The 18,290-nt window shown below is 58.6% G+C and overlaps 2 protein-coding genes across 2 annotated transcripts; one reads left to right on the top strand and one right to left on the bottom strand.

Moving 5' to 3' along the window:
- The first annotated feature begins 912 nt into the window (after positions 1-912).
- On the top strand, positions 913-7,452 carry KMT5C (lysine methyltransferase 5C). Its single transcript, XM_081274106.1, has 10 exons — positions 913-1,033; positions 1,848-1,974; positions 2,667-2,901; positions 3,036-3,201; positions 3,463-3,572; positions 3,775-3,938; positions 4,033-4,052; positions 5,698-5,834; positions 5,961-6,145; positions 6,327-7,452. The coding sequence occupies exons 3-10, from the start codon at positions 2,792-2,794 to the stop codon at positions 6,818-6,820; spliced, it is 1,386 nt and encodes a 461-aa protein (XP_081130232.1). The 5' UTR covers positions 913-1,033; positions 1,848-1,974; positions 2,667-2,791; the 3' UTR covers positions 6,821-7,452.
- A 3,853-nt stretch (positions 7,453-11,305) lies between these two features.
- On the bottom strand, positions 11,306-14,412 carry COX6B2 (cytochrome c oxidase subunit 6B2; the record flags this gene model as incomplete). Its single annotated transcript, XM_081273632.1, has 5 exons — positions 11,306-11,431; positions 11,515-11,615; positions 12,002-12,131; positions 12,213-12,273; positions 14,408-14,412. 5 exons carry the CDS (start codon positions 14,410-14,412, stop codon positions 11,378-11,380), a joined length of 351 nt encoding a protein of 116 aa, XP_081129758.1. The 3' UTR covers positions 11,306-11,377.
- Between the last annotated feature and the right edge of the window lie 3,878 nt (positions 14,413-18,290).

The following is an 18,290-nucleotide window of genomic DNA, read 5'->3' as shown; positions in this document are numbered from 1 at the left end:
ACTGTGTGCCATGCATTGTTCTAAGGGCTACAGTGGAAAACAAAACAAAGACCGTCTGCTGGAGTGTGGAGCTTATTATTCTGGACGTAATTATGATGAATTGCTAATTATGTTTGCCTCAGAATGAAGCCAGGGGGTTCCCCAGGGGAGCACCCCATGAGTCAGGTCTTGTCCTCAAAGCCCCTATTTCTCAGTCGTCCCTCTTTCCCACGGGTTCGTCTTGCATGAAAGCCCCCACAGAGTGCTTGCGGGGACACCTTTTCAGAAAGAACCCGGGGAAGTGGGAGAGGGAGTAGCCTACGAGGGTGGGAGGAGAGTCCTTTGTAGCAAGCCGGGCTGTCAATAAAGTTCTGTCGCCTTGGCAACCGCAGGCCCCGCGGGGCGCGGGGGAGGGAGGCAAGAGCACGTTCCTTTTCTCCCGCCCGGATTTCTCCCTCTGGTGGCTGAAAAAGAAAGAGAATGGGGAGGTCGCGACTCTGGAGGGACCGGCGAGAGCCTTAGCCAATGGAGAGATGGCCCTTCCCAGGGTGAGCCAATGACAGACAAGTTCCGAAGCCGGCACAGTCCGCCCTCTTTCTTCTCGAACCAGAATAACCCGACCCCACCAGAGTTTCGCTCCGAGGGACCGCGCTTTCCTCCAATGAGGGCGTTGACTTGGGGGCAGAAGCAGAGGAGGAGGCGGGAAATGTCTCCATGGGGAGCCGCTGACGGACAGCGGCGTGAGCCACTGGCCGCACTTCACAGCGCTTGTTGGCAGGGCGGGCGTGGCGGGGTTTTGTCGGGGCACCGAGGGGGGCCCGGAGGGGAGGGAATGAGTGAGATTCGGCCAATGGAAGTGGCGCGAGAGCCGGAGCCACGGCTGAGTGGCGGTGGTGTTGTCCAATAGGAGGCCGTGGCGGCTGTGGGGGTGGGCCCGCGGAGCAGAGGGGGTGCAGCGACCGGGTCTGACGAGAGCCGGAGGAGGCAGTGGGAGGTGGCGGCGGCGGCAGCGCGGGCGCCTGAGGAGGAGGAGGAGGAGGAGGAGGAGAAGCGGGTGAGGGGCGGCGCGGGGCCCGACCTCTGAGCCCCTTCTCGGCCCCCGCCCCGCGCCGCCTGGCTCCCAGTCGCCCCCCGCCCCTGCTGCCCCCCCGGCCCTTCCTCGCGCCCAGGCGCCCACGTCTCCCCGCCCCGGGCGGCCTCGGGCTCGGCCGCGGCCCCTTCCCGTGGTTCCTCACTCAGGGCCCTCCCTGCCCCTCTCGCCCGCACCGCTTCTGCGTGTACTCCAGGGCCGGCTCTGGCCCGGGGTCTCCCCGGCCTCCCGCACCCCGGGCCTTCCTCCGACGCTCTCCCTGCACCCAGTGCCCTCCCCGACCCCTCTCAGCCCAGGCCTTTCCGTGCTCTTACTCCCCAGGTCCCTTCCGGGACCTCGGATCGCCCTCAGATCCTCCACTTGCCCTTCCTGGACCCCCAGGCCCTGCCCCTGGACCCTCAGTGCCTTCCCAGGCTTCTCCCTAGGACCCCCCAGGCATTCCCCAGGCCCTTCCCTGGCCTCCTGGGAGCATCCAGACTTTCCAAACCCCGTTCTTCCCCAGGCTCCACCCTAGACTCCCAAGTCTTTGCCTGGTTTGTCCCGGGATCCCAGGGATCCCAGGCCTCCAAATCTCCCCTCGCTTTCCTGGGCTTCCTCCTGGACCCCCAGGCCTTCCCAGCACTTCCCAGAAGCCCCCCACCCCAGGCCCTTGCCGGAGCTCTTCTTCCTTCCCCCTGCCCTTCCTCCTGGCCTTATTTTTTCTTTACCCACATGCTGCTCCAGCCTCAGTGTTTTTCCTAGTGCGCTCCTGCAGTACCCCCTCTTCTTTTGCCCCCAGCCTTCCTGTCTTTTCCAGACCCCTCTCCCAGCTGATGTAGCTTCTGATGTCTCTGCTGCTCCCCCTCCTTGCCGGTCGGTCCCCATCTACCCCTCTCCCAAGACACAGATGGGCCTGAGGCATCATGGTATGGGTACACAGCAGACCCTCCTTCAGAGTTAGGGTTTGTTTTGTTGTTTTTCTTAATCTCTTCGTTTTCTCTCATCCTTGCTCCTTTTCCCCCTTCTTTTGATCTGTTCCACTTCTCTGTACTAAATTCCTTTCCTCCTCCCCTGCTTTTGTCCTCTGAGCACCCCCATCCTTGGAGAGGGCACAGGTGCTGAGACCTTGCCTGCTCTCCCTCCCCTCTTCCCCTCCTGGCTGCCTGGGGGCTTCACCCAAAGCCTCCTAGCCTCTCCGGAGGGCTGCTAGGGAGTACATGGTGGAGACAGTGGCCCAGGGAGGGGGGAAGGTGGGTCCTGGGCATATTGGGAACACTGGCTTCTTCCCAAGCTCCCCTGACTCCTGCCTCCTGTCGTGCTGAGCTTTTTAGAGTTATCCCAGACTCCAATTAATCAGCCTCCCTGAGCCCACAGGGACTTGTCTGCCTGCCACCCAGTGGGCTCTGCATGTTCGGGAGGCCTGCAAGGGTGTATGTTTGCAGGGAAGGTTGTGTGAGTTTGGGGGTTCGTTCTTGCACTGCAGAGCTGGAGGGGTGGAGGTGCTAAGCTGCAGGCTGATCTGTCACTGGGTGTCCCCATTGTCAGAATACTTGTTGCATCTCACCCTCTGAGAGCCCTGTGAAGTCAAGTGCTGCTGTTCTCACATTCCATTCTACAGATGAGCAGACTGCAGGGCCCCCCAGTGTCTCAGGCAGCTTCTGAGTGGCTCAGGGCACGCCCCCCGCCTGTAGCTCCTTGGTGCCCTCTGTGGTCTGCCAGAGGCAGCATGGTCCCTGCAGCACCATGGGGCCCGACAGAGTGACAGCCCGAGAACTGTGTGAGAATGATGACCTGGCCACCAGCCTAGTCCTGGATCCCTACCTCGGCTTCCGAACCCATAAAATGAACGTAAGGTGAGGTGGCCTGGGGGCAAGGGTAGGGTGGGCGAGACCTGCTCCTTGGTGGCCTCAGCTCATCCTCGCAGCTCCAGGTGGGTTGGGGGCACTGCCAGGAAGGCCCTGGGACTCAGGTGTGCCCTCTCCCCCAGCCCTATGCCCCCCCTGCGGCGACAGCACCACCTGCGCTCAGCGCTGGAAGCTTTCCTGAGGCAGCGGGACCTGGAGGCTGCATACCGGGCCCTGACGCTGGGAGGCTGGATGGCCCACTACTTCCAGAGCCGGGGCCCGCGGCAGGAGGCTGCCCTCAAGATCCACGTGAGGGAGCTCCTCCCAGCCCCCTGTGGCCCTAATGCCCACCCTTGGGACACCTGAGGAGACTCAGAGAATCCTTGGAGAACAGCCCTCTAAGAGTCCTACCTCTTTGACAGATGAGGAAATTGAGACCCCAAGAGGGGATAATACAAAGCCCCAGAGCACACAGCCAGTCAGTGGTAGAGCAGGCCTAGCCTCAGAGAGCACAGGAGCCCCCACAGCTGCCCCTGTTCATCTCCTCACTCCGTACCCCGCACCTCATAGGTCTTTCGCTACCTCCGCTCCTTCCTGCCCGAAAGCGGCTTCACCATCCTGCCCTGCACCCGCTACTCCATGGAGACCAACGGGGCCAAGATTGTGTCCACCCGTGCTTGGTAAAAGGGCCTGCAGGGAAGGGAGACCAGCTCCTCTGCTGGAGGTGCAGCCCAGATAGGTCGGGAGTTGGGAGGATTTGAGAGACTAGCACTGCCCCCTGGAGTCCGTAGGCTGGAGCCTCAGCTTCCTGGATCCCTCTAGAGCAAGAGGCCACCCCCAGCAGAGGCGTGCTCAGAGCCCTGTGCCCTGGCCTCTTGGCAGGAAGAAGAATGAAAAGTTGGAGCTGCTGGTGGGCTGCATTGCAGAGCTGCGGGAGGAGGACGAGGGGCTGCTGAGGGCTGGGGAGAACGACTTCAGCATCATGTACTCTACCCGCAAGCGGAGTGCACAGCTGTGGCTGGGCCCCGCCGCCTTCATCAACCATGGTGAGGGCGGGGCTTGGGTGGGCACTGAGGGCCAGGTCGCTGCCCTCACTTGCTCACCACGTCTCTTCTCTCCCCCTCATCCGATTGGCTGCAGACTGCAAGCCCAATTGCAAGGTAAGGCCTGCAGAGCCAGAGAGGAGCCAGTAGGTGGGAAGTGGGGGTCAGCCGCCTGGAGGAGTGATTGGGGGCAAGAGAGAGCCTGAAAGCATCCAACCTGACAAAGAGGTTTGGTCACAGTGCCCTGCACGGACAGAGTGGGAAAGCATGTGTTTCCCGGTGGGCTGTTTGTGCAGTCATGCTAGCACCCAGCTTGCTGGCTCAAGCCCTCTGAAAGGGAGGCCGAGTGGGATAGGGAGTCACATCACACTTAGTGACAGCCAGGGCCCCTCACCCCAGCTTCTTCTGTAGATAGCTGTGAAAGAGATCCCCAGTGATAAGGAACTGGGGCTCCATAGGAAACTCTGGGTGGCCCAGCAGCAGGAAGAATGCTGCTGGCTTGGAACACAGAGCCAAGGGATCAGGAAAGGCGAGAGACCATGAGGCCTCGAGTGTTCACTGTGCAGCCATTGCTGGGTGGGGTTCTGCCTACATTGCCTGGCTTTGGGTTTCTTTTCTCAGACGCCCCAATTGTAGGGGTCACATGGTAAACATCAGATTCAGAGGATCTGAGGATGAATGACACATGGCCCTTGCTTAGTTGTCTCACCCTGCACCTAGACACAGGATGGGATGGAAACACAGATGGGCACAGGAGGGAGTGGCCAGCTCACTTAGTGATCCGGAGCCCATAGACTTCACAAGAAGTGACACCACACTGGGTGTTGAGGAAGAGCAGGATTTTCCTAGGTGTTGGAAGAAAACAGGGCCATGAGAAGGCATTCCAGGCCGGATATGTCATGCCAGAAGGCCTGGCTGGAATGAGGCGTAGTGTGCCCTGGGATGCCATGGTCTAGGTCAGGGAGCCATGGACGCTCCAATCAACTGCATAATAGGAGGTTCACTGACTAGACAGTGATGGCGGCAGGTGTGCAGAAGCCTTAGTGGGAAGGGACAGGGTGGCCTTGCAGACTAGTGTGTCATGGAGCTTGAGCTGATGAGGGACTGGCTGCAGGAGCTATCCAGGGACCACAAGAGGACAAAGATGCAGAAGGTGCTCGTCAGTTGGCCTGGAGACCATCAGGCAAGGAGGCATTGAAGGCCACTTCAGGCAAGTGTCAGGCTTGAGTAGACAGATGGATAGTGGTTTTGCCCCTCCTTTAGGGAGTGTAGAGGCAAGTGTGATTATGGAGAAGGCGAGGAACCCAAGGGACAGCCCACTGGGCAGGTGATCACAGAGTCAGGGAGGAGGATATGGACACTGGGCTGCAGAATGCACAGGAAGGGGGGCGCCCAAGGCAGGCTGAGAGTGAGCAGCTGTAGGGGTGCATTCAGGGGTGGGTCTTGGCACAGGCCAGAGCAGCCTGAGGAAGTGTGCGGGAAGGAGCTGTTACCCATACTAGTGCTGCATTGTGCTGGGAGGTCAGGGCAGCTCATCTCTTCCTGTAGGGAGGGATGGACACCAGCCAGCAGACAGACTGCTTACACGCTGCGAGCATAGGACAGGCCCTGGATGGTGTAGCCATCTCAGAATGGTGTTTCTTGGTGGGTCAGCCGTGACCTATTCCAGGAGAGGACTCTTGAACCTACCTGGCTAGGCTGAGGGAGGGGGTCAGGCCCAGCCTATGCCTCAGGCGGGTGTGCTAAGTGGGCACGGCCTCAGTTTGTGCCTGCAGATGGGAACACAGCTTGTGTGAAGGTGCTGCGGGATATTGAGCCGGGGGATGAAGTGACATGCTTCTACGGTGAGGGCTTCTTCGGGGAGAAGAATGAGCACTGTGAATGCTACACCTGTGAGAGGTGGGCACAGGCTGGGGGCAGGTGGGATGGGGACAGGCCAGCTGGCCCCAGGAGGCATCCTGGGACCAATCCCTGAGCACATCCATCCCCAGCTGCCCCCTTGCCTTCCTGTTACTTGCCCCTCAGGAAAGGTGAAGGAGCCTTTCGACTGCAGCCCGGGGAGCTGCAGCAGCCACCACAGCTCCTGGACAAGTATGAGCTCCGGGAGACCAAGCGACGCCTGCAGCGAGGCATGGACAGCAGCCGGCAGAACCTGCTGGGCCCGCGGGCCTGCACCCACCTTTCCCCACTGCATTGGGACCCATTTTGTGGTGAGCACAGACCGATGGGACCCTCCTGCCCTCTCAGACCTGCTGCTGAACACCTCTTCTTGCATTCCTTTTCTGAAGAGCCTGGTGCAGAAAAACCTATTTTCCATTGGAGGACCTACCCAGGCCCTCCTGATGTGGACTCCCTTTTCTCTCCCTCTCTGGTCCCTCTGTGTCCCTTCAGCTGCCTGTCAGCCCCTGCACCTGCCACCCTGCGGCCCCCGCTTGGACATCTCACCCCTCTGGCTCCAATGGCTGCCTAAGCCCCAGCCTCGAGTGCGCCCCCGGAAACGTCGACGCCCCCGGCCCCGTCAGGCCCCCATGCCCCCCACTGTCCGTGCTGCCTACATCTCCCTCCACCGATGGGGAGGCTGTGGCCCCCACTGCCGCCTGCGGGCTGAGGCCCTGGTGACTCTGGGCCTTCCCCCTCGCACCCACTGGGCCCCCCAGCAGGACTGGCACTGGGCCCGGCGCTACGGGCTGCCTTATGTGGTGCGTGTGGACCTCAGCCGTCTGGCCCCTGCCCTACCAGCCTCCCCTGCCCCAGCTGATGCCCTAAGCCCCATCCCCATCCCTAAGCAGGCCCTCGCCTTTGCCTCCTTCTCCCCGCCCAAGCGCCTGAGGCTGGTGGTCAATCATGGCTCCATTGACCTGGATGTCAACAGTGGAGAGCCATGACTGGTCAGGCAGGGGGGCCCGGGCAGGGTGGGAAAGTCTTTCTCTTAGACACCCCACAGACCCAGAAGGAACCTCTTGAGGAGGAGCTGACCCTTGACTCCAGCACAGTTCTGACCCTGGGACAGGGTTGGTTAGGATACCCCCAGGGATCTGATACCTGACCCTGTATGACTGCTGACCCCTGAGCCACCCCCACACCCAGCAGTGAGCCCTGGCCATTGGCTGCCCTTACCCCCACTCAGGACCACAGGAGCCATCCCCTCCCCTCAGTCCTTCCACTCCAGGGAGCAAAGCCATAGTGGGTGGGGACCACTCTATGGCATCTCCCCAGAAACCCAGGCCTCATGAGGCGGTAGAACTGACTCGGGGGTAGCCCTCCTAGAGACTGCCCCCATGATGGGGAGTGGATGTGCTCCTGACTCTGCAGCTGTGAGGTAGGGGCAGGTTGGGGGCGTGGTGTCTGTGCACGTTCTCACCACCCCCACAGGTCTCAGGGAGGCCGGGTGCGACCTTATCTTTCTCATGGTGCTATCCCTGGTGCTACTGGGGTATGCGAGCCTCTCCATTCCCCACACCAGAATGGGGTATGTTGGGGGATTGGAAGCACTTGAACTTTTTATTTTATTAAAAACCTTGTTATAAGCAGTACCCTTGGAAATCTCTTGATACCTCAGCCTGCTGGGGAGGTGAGGAGGAGGCTCAGCCCTTGGGCTGTGAGCTGTCGTGAAAGGGTAAAGGGCAGTGGGTTCTGAGGTCACAGAGTATGGAGGCAGAAGCCCCATCACCCTTCAGACTGCTCCCTGAAAATGCCTTCTGACCCAGGAGGAAACGATTCTCCTGTTTTCCATATGAGGTAACTGAGGTCCAGGAAGCAGAGTGACTTACCCAGGGCACAGGGGACTTGAGCACCCTTCTCTCAATTGTTAAGTCAGACATCCCCACTCAGCTGGATGGGCCTGGCCAACCAAGGAGGTGGCCTGGGTATGCTTTCCTCTGTTCTCAAGCAGGTCTCATTTCCTGTATGTGTGGGCGAGGTGGGGGGGCAGTACTGGGGATTGAATCCAGGGTGCTCTACCACAGCTCCATCCCCAGACCTTTTTATTTTTTCAGACAGGTTGCTGAGGCTAGCCTTGAGCTTGCCTTCCTTCTGCCTTGGCCTCCCAAGTCACTGAGATTACAGTCTTGGGCCAATAAGTCCTGCTATGTCTTGTTTCTTTTCTTTTTTTTTTTTAATCTTTTTTGTAATTGTAGATGGACAGCATGCCTTTATTTTATGTGTTTATTTTTACGTGGTGCTGAGGATCGAACCCAGCGCCTCACATGTGCAAGGCAAGCATTTTGCTACTGAGCCACGCCCCAGCCCCTGCTATGTCTTGTTTCTTCAAGTCCAACCCAATATCTTAATTTTTGTTGTCCTCTGTTAACTCACAGCAACCCTAAAGCCTTGTTTGACAGGAGAGAATAGTAATGGCTCAGCTGCTGACTGGCCAGCACTTCACAGACTCTAGGCTTCCCCTGAGCACCTCACAGATGTCCTCGTTAGACCACACTAACTTCTACAGTTCATGTGTGGGCTGCAGGCCCCTGTGTTTTTCCTCCATGTCAGCCAGCTGTGGACACAGTCACCCTGGGCGGGCAAGGCCCCAGGCATCTGTATTAGCCCATCCTCAGCCTGGTGGAGAAGGAACCTATAGGAAAGTGGAGGCAGCACGGGGCCACATGGGCTGTGGATGGTCTGGGCAGGGTACCTTGGCTGTGGACTTGAGAAATGTTTTTTCATATAAAATTTACTTGCATAGATTGACTGGGCCTAACATTCCTTTTGCAAAGGGAAATATTTCTTACAGTGCCATTCCTGTTGAACCCTGCTGTTTCTCCCTCCTATTCCTAATGAGGAGGAGGGGACTCCAGGTCACTCAGCAGTTATGAGGGAAAGAGGAGAGATCCTTGCTGTAATGGGCACTTCCTACAGAAATTGAAGCAATTACCTTTTTTTTTTTTTTCCTTTTTTATACTGGGGATTTAACCCAGGGGTGTTTAACCCCTGAGCCACATCCCTAGCCCCCCCCCTTTTTTTTTTTAAGAGAGAGTGAGAGAGGAGAGAGAGAGAGAGAATTTTTAATATTTTTTAGTTCTCGGCAGACACAACATCTTTGTTGGTATGTGGTGCTGAGGATCGAACCCGGGCCGCACGCATGCCAGGCGAGCGCGCTACCGCTTGAGCCACATCCCCAGCCCCCTAGCCCTTTTTTGTATTTTTTTTTCTTAGAGACTAGAAACTCACTGAGTTGCTAAATGCCTCACTAAGTTGCTGAGACTGGCTTTGAGCTCTCCATCTTCCTGCTTCAGTGTCCCAAACTGCTGGGATTACAAGAGTGTGCAAAAGTGATTGCTTTTTGAAATTCAGGCATTGTCACCACTGTTTCTAGACAGAATGCTTAAAAAAAAAAAAAAACAATGATAGCAGAGGAGGGGTTCTTATCCCATGATTTGTGGACTGGAGACTGGAACTTCTACACACCTCTTGAAACCCTAGTCTAGTTTATGTTCTGAATACTTATTCATGTGAACTTTTTTCCTGGGGATTCACAGCCTTCATCAAAGTCTCAGAAGTATATCCACCTGGGCCAGGTTGTGGCTCAGTGGTAGAGCGCTTGCCCAGCATGTGCGAGGCACTAGGTTTGATCCCCGGCACCACATAAACAAAGGTATGGTTGTCCATCTACAACTAAAAAAAAAAAAAAAAAATTAAAGTATCCACAGATGCAGATGCCAGAACCCACCTGCTGGGAGCCATAGAACAGCAAGCTGGCAGCAGTGCGTCATGGGATGGAGATGGAGGGAAACAGACCTTCAGGGCCTTTGGAACAAGTGTGACCAAGGCAGAGTGTCTGTCAGTAGGCTGGGAGGAGGAGGAGAAGGAAGACTGCCACACCGGGTGCCTTTGGCAGGAATAGCTGGCCGAGGTTTGTGGTGGGATGGCCCACCAGGATGGAAGCAAGGCAAGTCAGGCCCTGGCAGGAGAGGCCAGGAATAAGAGACCAGGAAGTGGCCAAATGATGGTGGGGAGGAGAGGAGAGGAGGAGGCAGCCTCAGGCAGAAAGCTCAGAACACTGGCTCTGGGAAGGAAAAAGTTAGTCATGGGTACACAGGTGTTGACCCTGTGCTCTGGACACTACCTGGGTGACCTCACTAAATCCTCAGCCAACCTGGCTTGACTCCAGGTTCTTGCCCTCTGGCTTCCCTTCCAGCATTAGTGCCACCTCTGTGGCTTTGGGGTTGTTCAGTGACCAGATGTGGTCCCCCCCTACCATAGCCATGTCCACACCCTGCTTCTCAGAGGCAGGAAGGTAGGTGGCCATCCAAGGAGATGGTTCCTGTGGGATGTGCCCTGGGCAGGATGCTGGACAGGTCATCATGGAGTGAGGGTGGGATGGAGCTAGTCCTCTGAACTGACCAGCCCCTCCTGCCCTGCTTATTCTGATAACATAACCCATCTACAGCTGGGTCACCCAATGAGTCATTATTTGTCATAGTCACCTTTGAGCCTTGGGTTGAGCAGGGCCTCTTGAGGCCACTTGGATCAGGACGTAGGGCTTCCTTCAGAAGTTTCATTTGAGGCAGCAGCAAGTTTCAGGGAAGGACCAGCCTGGAACCCTTGGGCTCTGTCAAGGGCCACTCTTTGGCCTGGGGAGAGGCCACAGTTCAAGGAACACCTGGAACCAGAACAACTCAGCAGCTTGGTTCCACAGCTGCTGTGGATGGGGAAAGAGCAAGGATTCAGCCGAAGCCGAGCTTCCCAAAGGGGCATTGGGAGAAACCAAAGTGCCAAGTTGGGAGAGGGACAGATGGGGTCATTTGTGTGCACATGTACTCACATGGGGGTAGGCTGCTGCTGCTGTCCCTCAGGATATGGAAAGGATGGACATGACACATCCCAGGAACCCTACTAGGAAAGGGGGCTCACGTGACTGGCACAGTGATGCTCAGAGAGGAAAAAGGTGGTGGGTAGGACATGGTGGAAAGCAGATAAAGCTTCAGAGCAGGGTGAGCAGGGAGGAATGTGGGCAGCTCTGGGCAATATGAAGACCCCTCAGAACTGGAGACTGGATGGACAGGGTGGAAGGGGTGGGGGAAGGTAAAGGAGACAGGAGGGGAGGAGGCTGAGCCGTGGGCATAAAGACTTGGGTGACAGGCAGGTGTGGGGATTGAGAGGCACGACTCGCTGGAGCCATCTGGGTATACTAGGGTATGCGCATCTTGGCTGGACCAAATCGGGGCACGGGAGCCCCTGACTTTTTCCTATCTTCCTGCCTTAGAACCTTGACTGCCCTTCCTGAGGGAGCGGTGTCCTGACCCTGCCCATCCCCCGTTATCAGAAAAAGCAATGTTGGGACACAGGCCCCCAGAGCCCTGCCCCACCCCCATGAATCACCAAGGAACACTAGCAACAGCACAACTTTATTGGTGGCTGAGACTGGGGGGTGGTAACTAAGGCCGGTCTTCCTGACACGAGGAGACGGGCCACCGGCGCTGAAGGCTGGGAACACCGCGCGGTCAGATTTTGCCTGGGAAAGTCCCTTGCCTGATCTGCTCGTTCCAGCGCTGCACCTGGAGAGGAGCAGCGGGCCGCCTCAGCTCAGCCCCAGCCCTCCGCCCCTCCGCCCCTCCGCCCGCGCCCCTCGCCCGCTCACCCAGCTGATGGGGCACAGCGAGCGGTACACGCGGAAATAGTACTCGCAGGGCTCGGTGCTCTTCCCGCGGCGGCTCATGTTCTTGAGGCAGCGGTGGTAGTCTGCGCAGTGCCGCGGGCGGGTCACCTGGCAGGCCCCGCCCAGGACCCTGGCCCGCGCCCCGCGCCACACCGCGCCCCCCGGACCCGGACCCGCCGTCTGCAGGCCGGGCCGGGCCCGTCCACCCCCAGCTCCGCTCTCCACTGACGCCCCGCCCCCTCTAGCTCGCCCCGCTCCCCCAGGGCTCGGCGCCCCTCCAGGCCGACCTCCCCCGCACTCCGGCCCCGCCCCTCGCACTCCGGCCCCGCCCCTCGCGGGCCAGGCCCCGCCCCAGGCTCGGCCCGTACCCCTACCCCCTAACGGTCCTGGCGACTCCAGGTGGGCCCCGCCTGCCCGCCTCCCTCGTCGCTCGCCCTGCTCCCCTCTAACCTGGCCCACCAGGTCTCACCCAGGAAGTTCTGGTAGCAGTTACGGGTCTGGTTCTGGTTGGGGAAGCGCGGGTCGAAGGGCGGAGTCCTCCATTTCCCCCTGGGGGGCTTCTGGGTTTCCACGTCCAGTATCCTCGGAGGACTTACCTCCTGCCGGGCAGGAGGGGGTTCTGTAGGGCTCTGACCGCAACCAGTTCCTGAGCCCATCCTGAGCACCTGTCCTGCCCTCACCAGACTGATGTCCACGCGTCGTCGGTCCACTGTGCTTGGGGTTCCCGGGAGCCTCTGGCTTCTGAGGGGGGGGGTTCCGCCCAGCTCAGGAAAACCTGGCCCTCAGGTCGGATTGGCTGGGACCCCAACAGACCCATCCAATGGGAGTCGTTGCGGGACTGGGACGCGGGCGGGGACAGTGCAGACTGCCTCCAGGCTGGGACTGACGCCCCCTCGGGGGCCGCGCGCACACACACAGGCACTGAGGCGGACTTTGGCTGAGTCTCAGACTCAGGCTTTTAATCTCTGCGAAGCTGGGCTACTCCGCGGGGTCTCCCCGCCCCGCCCCCCCAAAATATAAACTTATAGATAACTCTGGTCTCTACCGGAGAGGGAAAATCCCCCCCGCCTGGACTTTCCAGCATTCTGCATCCTACAGTAGGGGTGCACAGCACCCTGGGGCCTGTAGGGGAAGAGGAGAAAGGGAAGGTGAGGTCACGGCTTCCAGGATCCCCACCAGGGCTAGGGCCAGGGCCAGGTCTAATACAGGTATCCGGGTCTCAGGGGTACCTGGCCCCGCTGGGCTCCTCTGGACAGTTTGCCGACTGAGAGCAAGTTCTCTGCAACCTGCTATTCAAAGTGCTGGGAACTCGGCATGCTGCAAAGACAGAAAAGCCAGAGAGGACCTTGGGGGACTGTCAAGGACATCTGAAACCAAGGCTCTAAGTATATCACCGAAAAATACCTATTACATAAAACTTACGACTCTCATTTACAGTGTACCCCTTAAAGTAGCATTCAGTACATTCAATCTGTGAAATCACATCACCTCCAGTTCCAGAATGTTCTCATCACTTCAAAAGAAATCTTAATCCATTAGCAGTCACTCCCTATTCCTGCACCTTCAGCCCCTGAAAAACCCGTTCCCGTCTTCACAAATTCACCTACTTGTGGACATTTTGTGGAAATGGAACCCTACAAAACAGGGCCCATTATGTCCAGTTCCTGGCACTTGCCATAACATTTTTAAGGTTGCCCAGTATTGCAGCCTGGTGGCTTCCCCTTCTGTGCCCTCTCCAGACCTGCTTCAGTCAGGCCTTCTCCAACATGTCTCCTCCCTGCCCAGACCCATGGGTCCTGTCTCAGTCCTGCCTCCTTCTTGCAGCATACGACATATGGTCCCCTGCTCCTCCTCCCTCATCACCTTCTGCAGACAGCATTCTGGACGCTCCTGCCTTTTGCTATTCTACTGTCTGACTTTGGTTCTTCTTTTTCTTAACAACTTGGGCTGTCTCTTCATTTCTATTTACTGGTGACCTCCATCAGTGACCCTTCCACGGGCAGTGACACCCCAAATTGCTTCCTCTGAATTCCAGAATCCTGTTATCCAACTACCCCATGGCTTCCCTGACCATCTCAGAATTGAGATGCAGCACAGAATTCACAATCTTCTCCCCAGCCTCTTTGATCCCCCAGGATCCCTCTGCTCTTAGCTCCCACCCTTGCCCCTCTGCATTCGTACCCCTAGCCAGAGAGCCCTTTCAACGTAAATCAGTTCCTGCCATTATTTTTTTTTTTTTTTTGAGGGAGGGATACTGAGGATTGAACTCCAGGGCACTTGACCACTGAGCTGCATCCCCAGCCCTATTTTGCATTTAGAGACGAGGTCTCACTGAGTTGCTTAGGATCTCACTAAGTTGTTAATGCTGGCTTTGAACTCAAGATCCTTCTGCCTCAGCCTCCCAAGCCACTGCAATTACAGGTGTGTGCCAACGCACCCAACATCTTTTTTTTTTAATATATATATTTTTAGTTGCAGATGGACACAATACCTTTGTTTATTTTTATGTGGTGCTGAAGATCAAACCCAGTGCCTCACACATGCTAGGCAAGCACTCGATCACTGATCTATACAGCCCCAGTCCCAGTTCCTGCCACTCTTGTGCCCCAAACCTTCTAGTTTATTCAGCATCAAAAGCTACAATCCTTAAACTTTTCTGCAAAGTTCTGTATGATGGGACCCTGACTGCATTTCCCACATCTGGACTCCTGGATTCACTCGGCACACACAGGCACTCTGCTCCTGCCTTGGTACTCAGCAGAGGCCTTCAGGTGTTTACACAAATTACTCCAGCTCCATACTGCCTCCCTGGCCACCTGCACTATGGTAGGGCTGTCCCTGACTTGTCCCTGCCCACTAGGTGCCAGCAGCATACCCCATGTTCACCCTCACTGTTGGATGCTGCATCCCTCCTGCCTAGAACAACACCCAGACACAGTAAACACTGATGCTAGGCAGGTTAGCTCAGCAGGCCCTGGGCCCTGGCAACAACCCCCCAGATATACATAAACATAGAGTCTATCTAAGGTGACATCAGGGAACAGATCCCCACTCTCCTGCAGACTAAGGAGTTGACAATAAGCATTAGCAGCTGATCCCAAGTACCTGGGCGATGGGTGAAAGGAGCCCTGTTCTTCCGTTGTTATCTCTGCCTTGGTGACCACATCACTCCTATTGTCAATTTCCAAGAGCACAGGCCGGAGAATTTCCGAGGATGACCCCGCCTTGGCCAGAGGATGCTGGCTCAGCATGCTTTCAGGTTCTTGAGATATTCTCCTGGCCAGCTGAGGCGTCCTGACCGAGCCAGGAGTTCTAACTGAGCCGGGCGCCCTGACTGAGCCGGGCGTCCTGACTGAGCCAGGCTTGCTGACTGTGGTGGGTGTCTTGACTGAGCCAGGCTCGCTGATTGTGGCGGGCGTCTTGACTGAGCCAGGCTCACTGACTGTGGTGGGCGCCCTGACTGAGCCTGGTGCACTGACTGTGGTGGGCGCCCTGACTGAGCCAGGCTCACTGACTGTGGTGGGCGCCCTGACTGAGCCAGGCTCACTGACTGTGGTGGGTGCCCTGACTGAGCCAGGCTCACTGACTGTGGTGGGCACCCTGACTGAGCCTGGCGCGCTGACTGTGCCAGGTGTACTGACAGTGGTGGGCGCCCTGACTGAACCAGGCATGCTGACTGTGGCGGGTGTCTTGACTGAGCCAGGCTCACTGACTGTGGTGGGCATCTTGACTGAGCCAGGCTCACTGACTGTGGTGGGCGCCCTGACTGAGCCGGGCTCACTGACTGTGGCGGGTGTCTTGACTGAGCCGGGCTCACTGACTGTGGTGGGCTCCCTGACTGAGCCAGGCTCACTGACTGTGGCGGGCGCCCTGACTGAGCCTGGCGCGCTGACTGTGGCAGGCATCTTGACTGAGCCGAGCTCACTGACTGTGGCGGGTGTCTTGACTGAGCCAGGCTCACTGACTGTGGCGGGCGCCCTGACTGAGCCGGGCTCACTGACTGTGGCGGGTGTCTTGACTGAGCCAGGCTCACTGACTGTGGCGGGCGCCCTGACTGAGCCGGGCTCACTGACTGTGGCGGGTGTCTTGACTGAGCCGGGCTCACTGACTGTGGTGGGTGCCCTGACTGAGCCGGGCTCACTGACTGTGGCGGGTGTCTTGACTGAGCCGGGCTCACTGACTGTGGTGGGTGCCCTGACTGAGCCGGGCTCACTGACTGTGGCGGGTGTCTTGACTGAGCCGGGCTCACTGACTGTGGTGGGTGCCCTGACTGAGCCGGGCTCACTGACTGTGGCGGGTGTCTTGACTGAGCCAGGCTCACTGACTGTGGCGGGCGCCCTGACTGAGCCGGGCTCACTGACTGTGGCGGGTGTCTTGACTGAGCCGGGCTCACTGACTGTGGTGGGTGCCCTGACTGAGCCGGGCTCACTGACTGTGGCGGGCGTCTTGACTGAGCCAGGCATCCTGAGTGAGCCCCGGGTCCTGACTGAGCCAGGGGACTTGAGCAAGCCCCGGGTCCTGACTGAGCCAGGGGACTTGAGCGAGCCCCGGGTCCTGACTGAGCCAGGGGACTTGAGCGAGCCCCGGGTCCTGACTGAGCCAGGGGACTTGAGCGAGCCCCGGGTCCTGACTGAGCCAGGGGACTTGAGCGAGCCCCGGGTCCTGACTGAGCCAGGGGACTTGAGCGAGCCCCGGGTCCTGACTGAGCCAGGGGACCTGATGGAGTCCACGATTCTGACTGAGCCTGGGCTCCTGGAGATGGGGGCTGCTTCCAGGGGAGATTGTGACGTCAAGTCTTCCCACCCTGAGGCAGGCAGGGCGATGGGAACCTGGGGGTCATGGACTATCTTTGGGCCATCAGAGATTGGCACAGAGTAGAGGGTCACCTTAGAAGGCTCCACTGGGTCCCAGGGTGGTTCCTTCTCGGTCCACTTCTTCTGCGTGTTCTCCTTCACCCAGGTATGTGACTCTGGCTGCTCCCTGACAATCACTGGTGGCCCATCCATGAAGGTCAGCTGGCTAGGACTGAAGGGCAAGGGGGCCTTTGTGGACACAGTGGATGTTCCAGAAGCCACCGAGAGCCAGGAGGGCAGTGAGACCTCAGGCAGTCTCAAGTGCTTCTCTTTGGAGTTGGCTATGATCATCAGCTTGGCCATCGCCAGCCCCTCCACGGAGAAGGGCCTGCTCTGCCCCTGCGGGGGGCCCTCAATGGCCATCTCCCTGGTCTTGATCCATTTCTTCTGATGCTCCACCTCCTTGGACTTCATGCCAGGCAGATCCAGGGTCAACTCCTCCTTCATCCTGTAGGCCCTGTCCTCCAACCTTCCTCTGCCCCTCACGCCATCCAGGGCCAGCTCCCGGGCCTTGCTGATCAAGATGTCCTCAGACTCCTTCTTGGTGGTGGTGAAGGGTAGCTCCAGAGACATCATCTGGGTCCTCATCTCCACCTTGTTTATCTCCTGGGCTCCCAAGAAGACCACAGGCTTGGACTTCTCTTCAGACCTGCCTCTCTCCAGCATGTCCCCTCCAGGAATTCCCACGGGCAACACTTCTGGCTTGGCAGTGGCCTTCTGCAAGGTGGAAGGGCCAACTGCCGGCTGGTACTGGGGAAGTGAGGCTGGAGCCTTCCGGGATGGTGCAAGTGAGAGCGATTCCGTCTGTGGGGGAGGGGGACCAGCAGAGGGAGGCAGGGCCTGCTGAGATGAAGGGAGGGTCTTCTGGGGAGGGAAATACAGGGCTGGAGGCTTCCGGGATGGGTAAGGCAAGGCTGGGGTCTTCCGGGAAATAGTTGATGCAGGTGGCAGCTTTTGCGACGGGCCACCTCCAGTTGTGGCCTTCCGGAATGGAGCACGAGTTGCTGGGGACCTCCGGGATGGAGCAGGGATTGCCGGCACCTTCTGGGACTGGTCTACGATGAAGGGTGCTTTCAGGGTCGTGGTTGGGGCAGGCATGGCCTTGTGGGAGAGTGGTGGGCCTGTGCCCTGCCGGGAGGCCATGCTCTTGGCCTTGTCACAGGGCTCAGGAAAAGAGATACGAGTTGGAAAGAGGTACATGGGTGGTGGGTAGGGGGGTGGACCCAAGGAGGAAGAGGATAAAGTGCTGGACTCTGGGTCCATTAGTTCTTCAATGTCTTGCTTCCACAGGAGTGTCTCTAAGTGATCATAGGAGCCCAGGAAGGTGAAATCGGGGCTTTCGTGGGAGATACAACGGGTTGGGTTTTTAATCACACCTCCCTTGCCTGGGGCCTCATCAGAATCAGATGTGCCGGGCTGTAGATGGGTGAAAGGATGAATGGTCAGGGCCACAAGAGACCACAGACTCAGGAGTCCTGCCTGAGTTCCCCTCCCCTAGGCCTCAGACCCAGGGGGCCACTCCCCGCAGCCTCCTCCCTCAGACCCCGGGGTCCAGGCCCAGCCTCCTCCCTCAGATCCAGGGGTCCAGGCCCAGCCTCCTCCCTCAGACCCAGGGTCTAGGCCCAGCCTCCTCCCTCAGATCCAGGGGTCCAGGCCCAGCCTCCTCCCTCAGGCCCAGGGGTCCAGGCCCAGCCTCCTCCCTCAGGCCCAGGGGTCCAGGACCCAGCCCTCCTCCTTCAGACCCGGGGGTCCACCCCCCAGCCTCCTCCCTCAGACCCCGGGGTCCAGGCCCAGCCTCCTCCCTCAGATCCAGGGGTCCAGGCCCAGCCTCCTCCCTCAGGCCCAGGGGTCCAGGACCCAGCCCTCCTCCTTCAGACCCGGGGGTCCACCCCCCAGCCTCCTCCC

Source organism: Spermophilus citellus (assembly GCF_964194105.1).
Source record: "Spermophilus citellus genome assembly, chromosome: 18".
Taxonomy (NCBI): Eukaryota; Metazoa; Chordata; class Mammalia; order Rodentia; family Sciuridae; genus Spermophilus; species Spermophilus citellus.
The sequence above is the reverse complement of the archived record's forward strand: the minus strand, read 5'-3'. Positions and strand labels throughout refer to the sequence as shown.

What these genes read in the sequence shown, in the direction of transcription:
- KMT5C (XM_081274106.1), top strand. Translation starts at nt 2,792, where the DNA reads ATGGGGCCCGACAGAGTGACAGCCCGAGAACTGTGTGAGAATGATGAC. An exon ending in AGGCTGCCCTCAAGATCCAC is followed by an intron (nt 3,202 to 3,462) that starts GTGAGGGAGCTC and finishes CGCACCTCATAG; the next exon opens with GTCTTTCGCTACCTCCGCTC. An exon ending in ACTGCAAGCCCAATTGCAAG is followed by an intron (nt 4,053 to 5,697) that starts GTAAGGCCTGCA and finishes GCACGGCCTCAG; the next exon opens with TTTGTGCCTGCAGATGGGAA.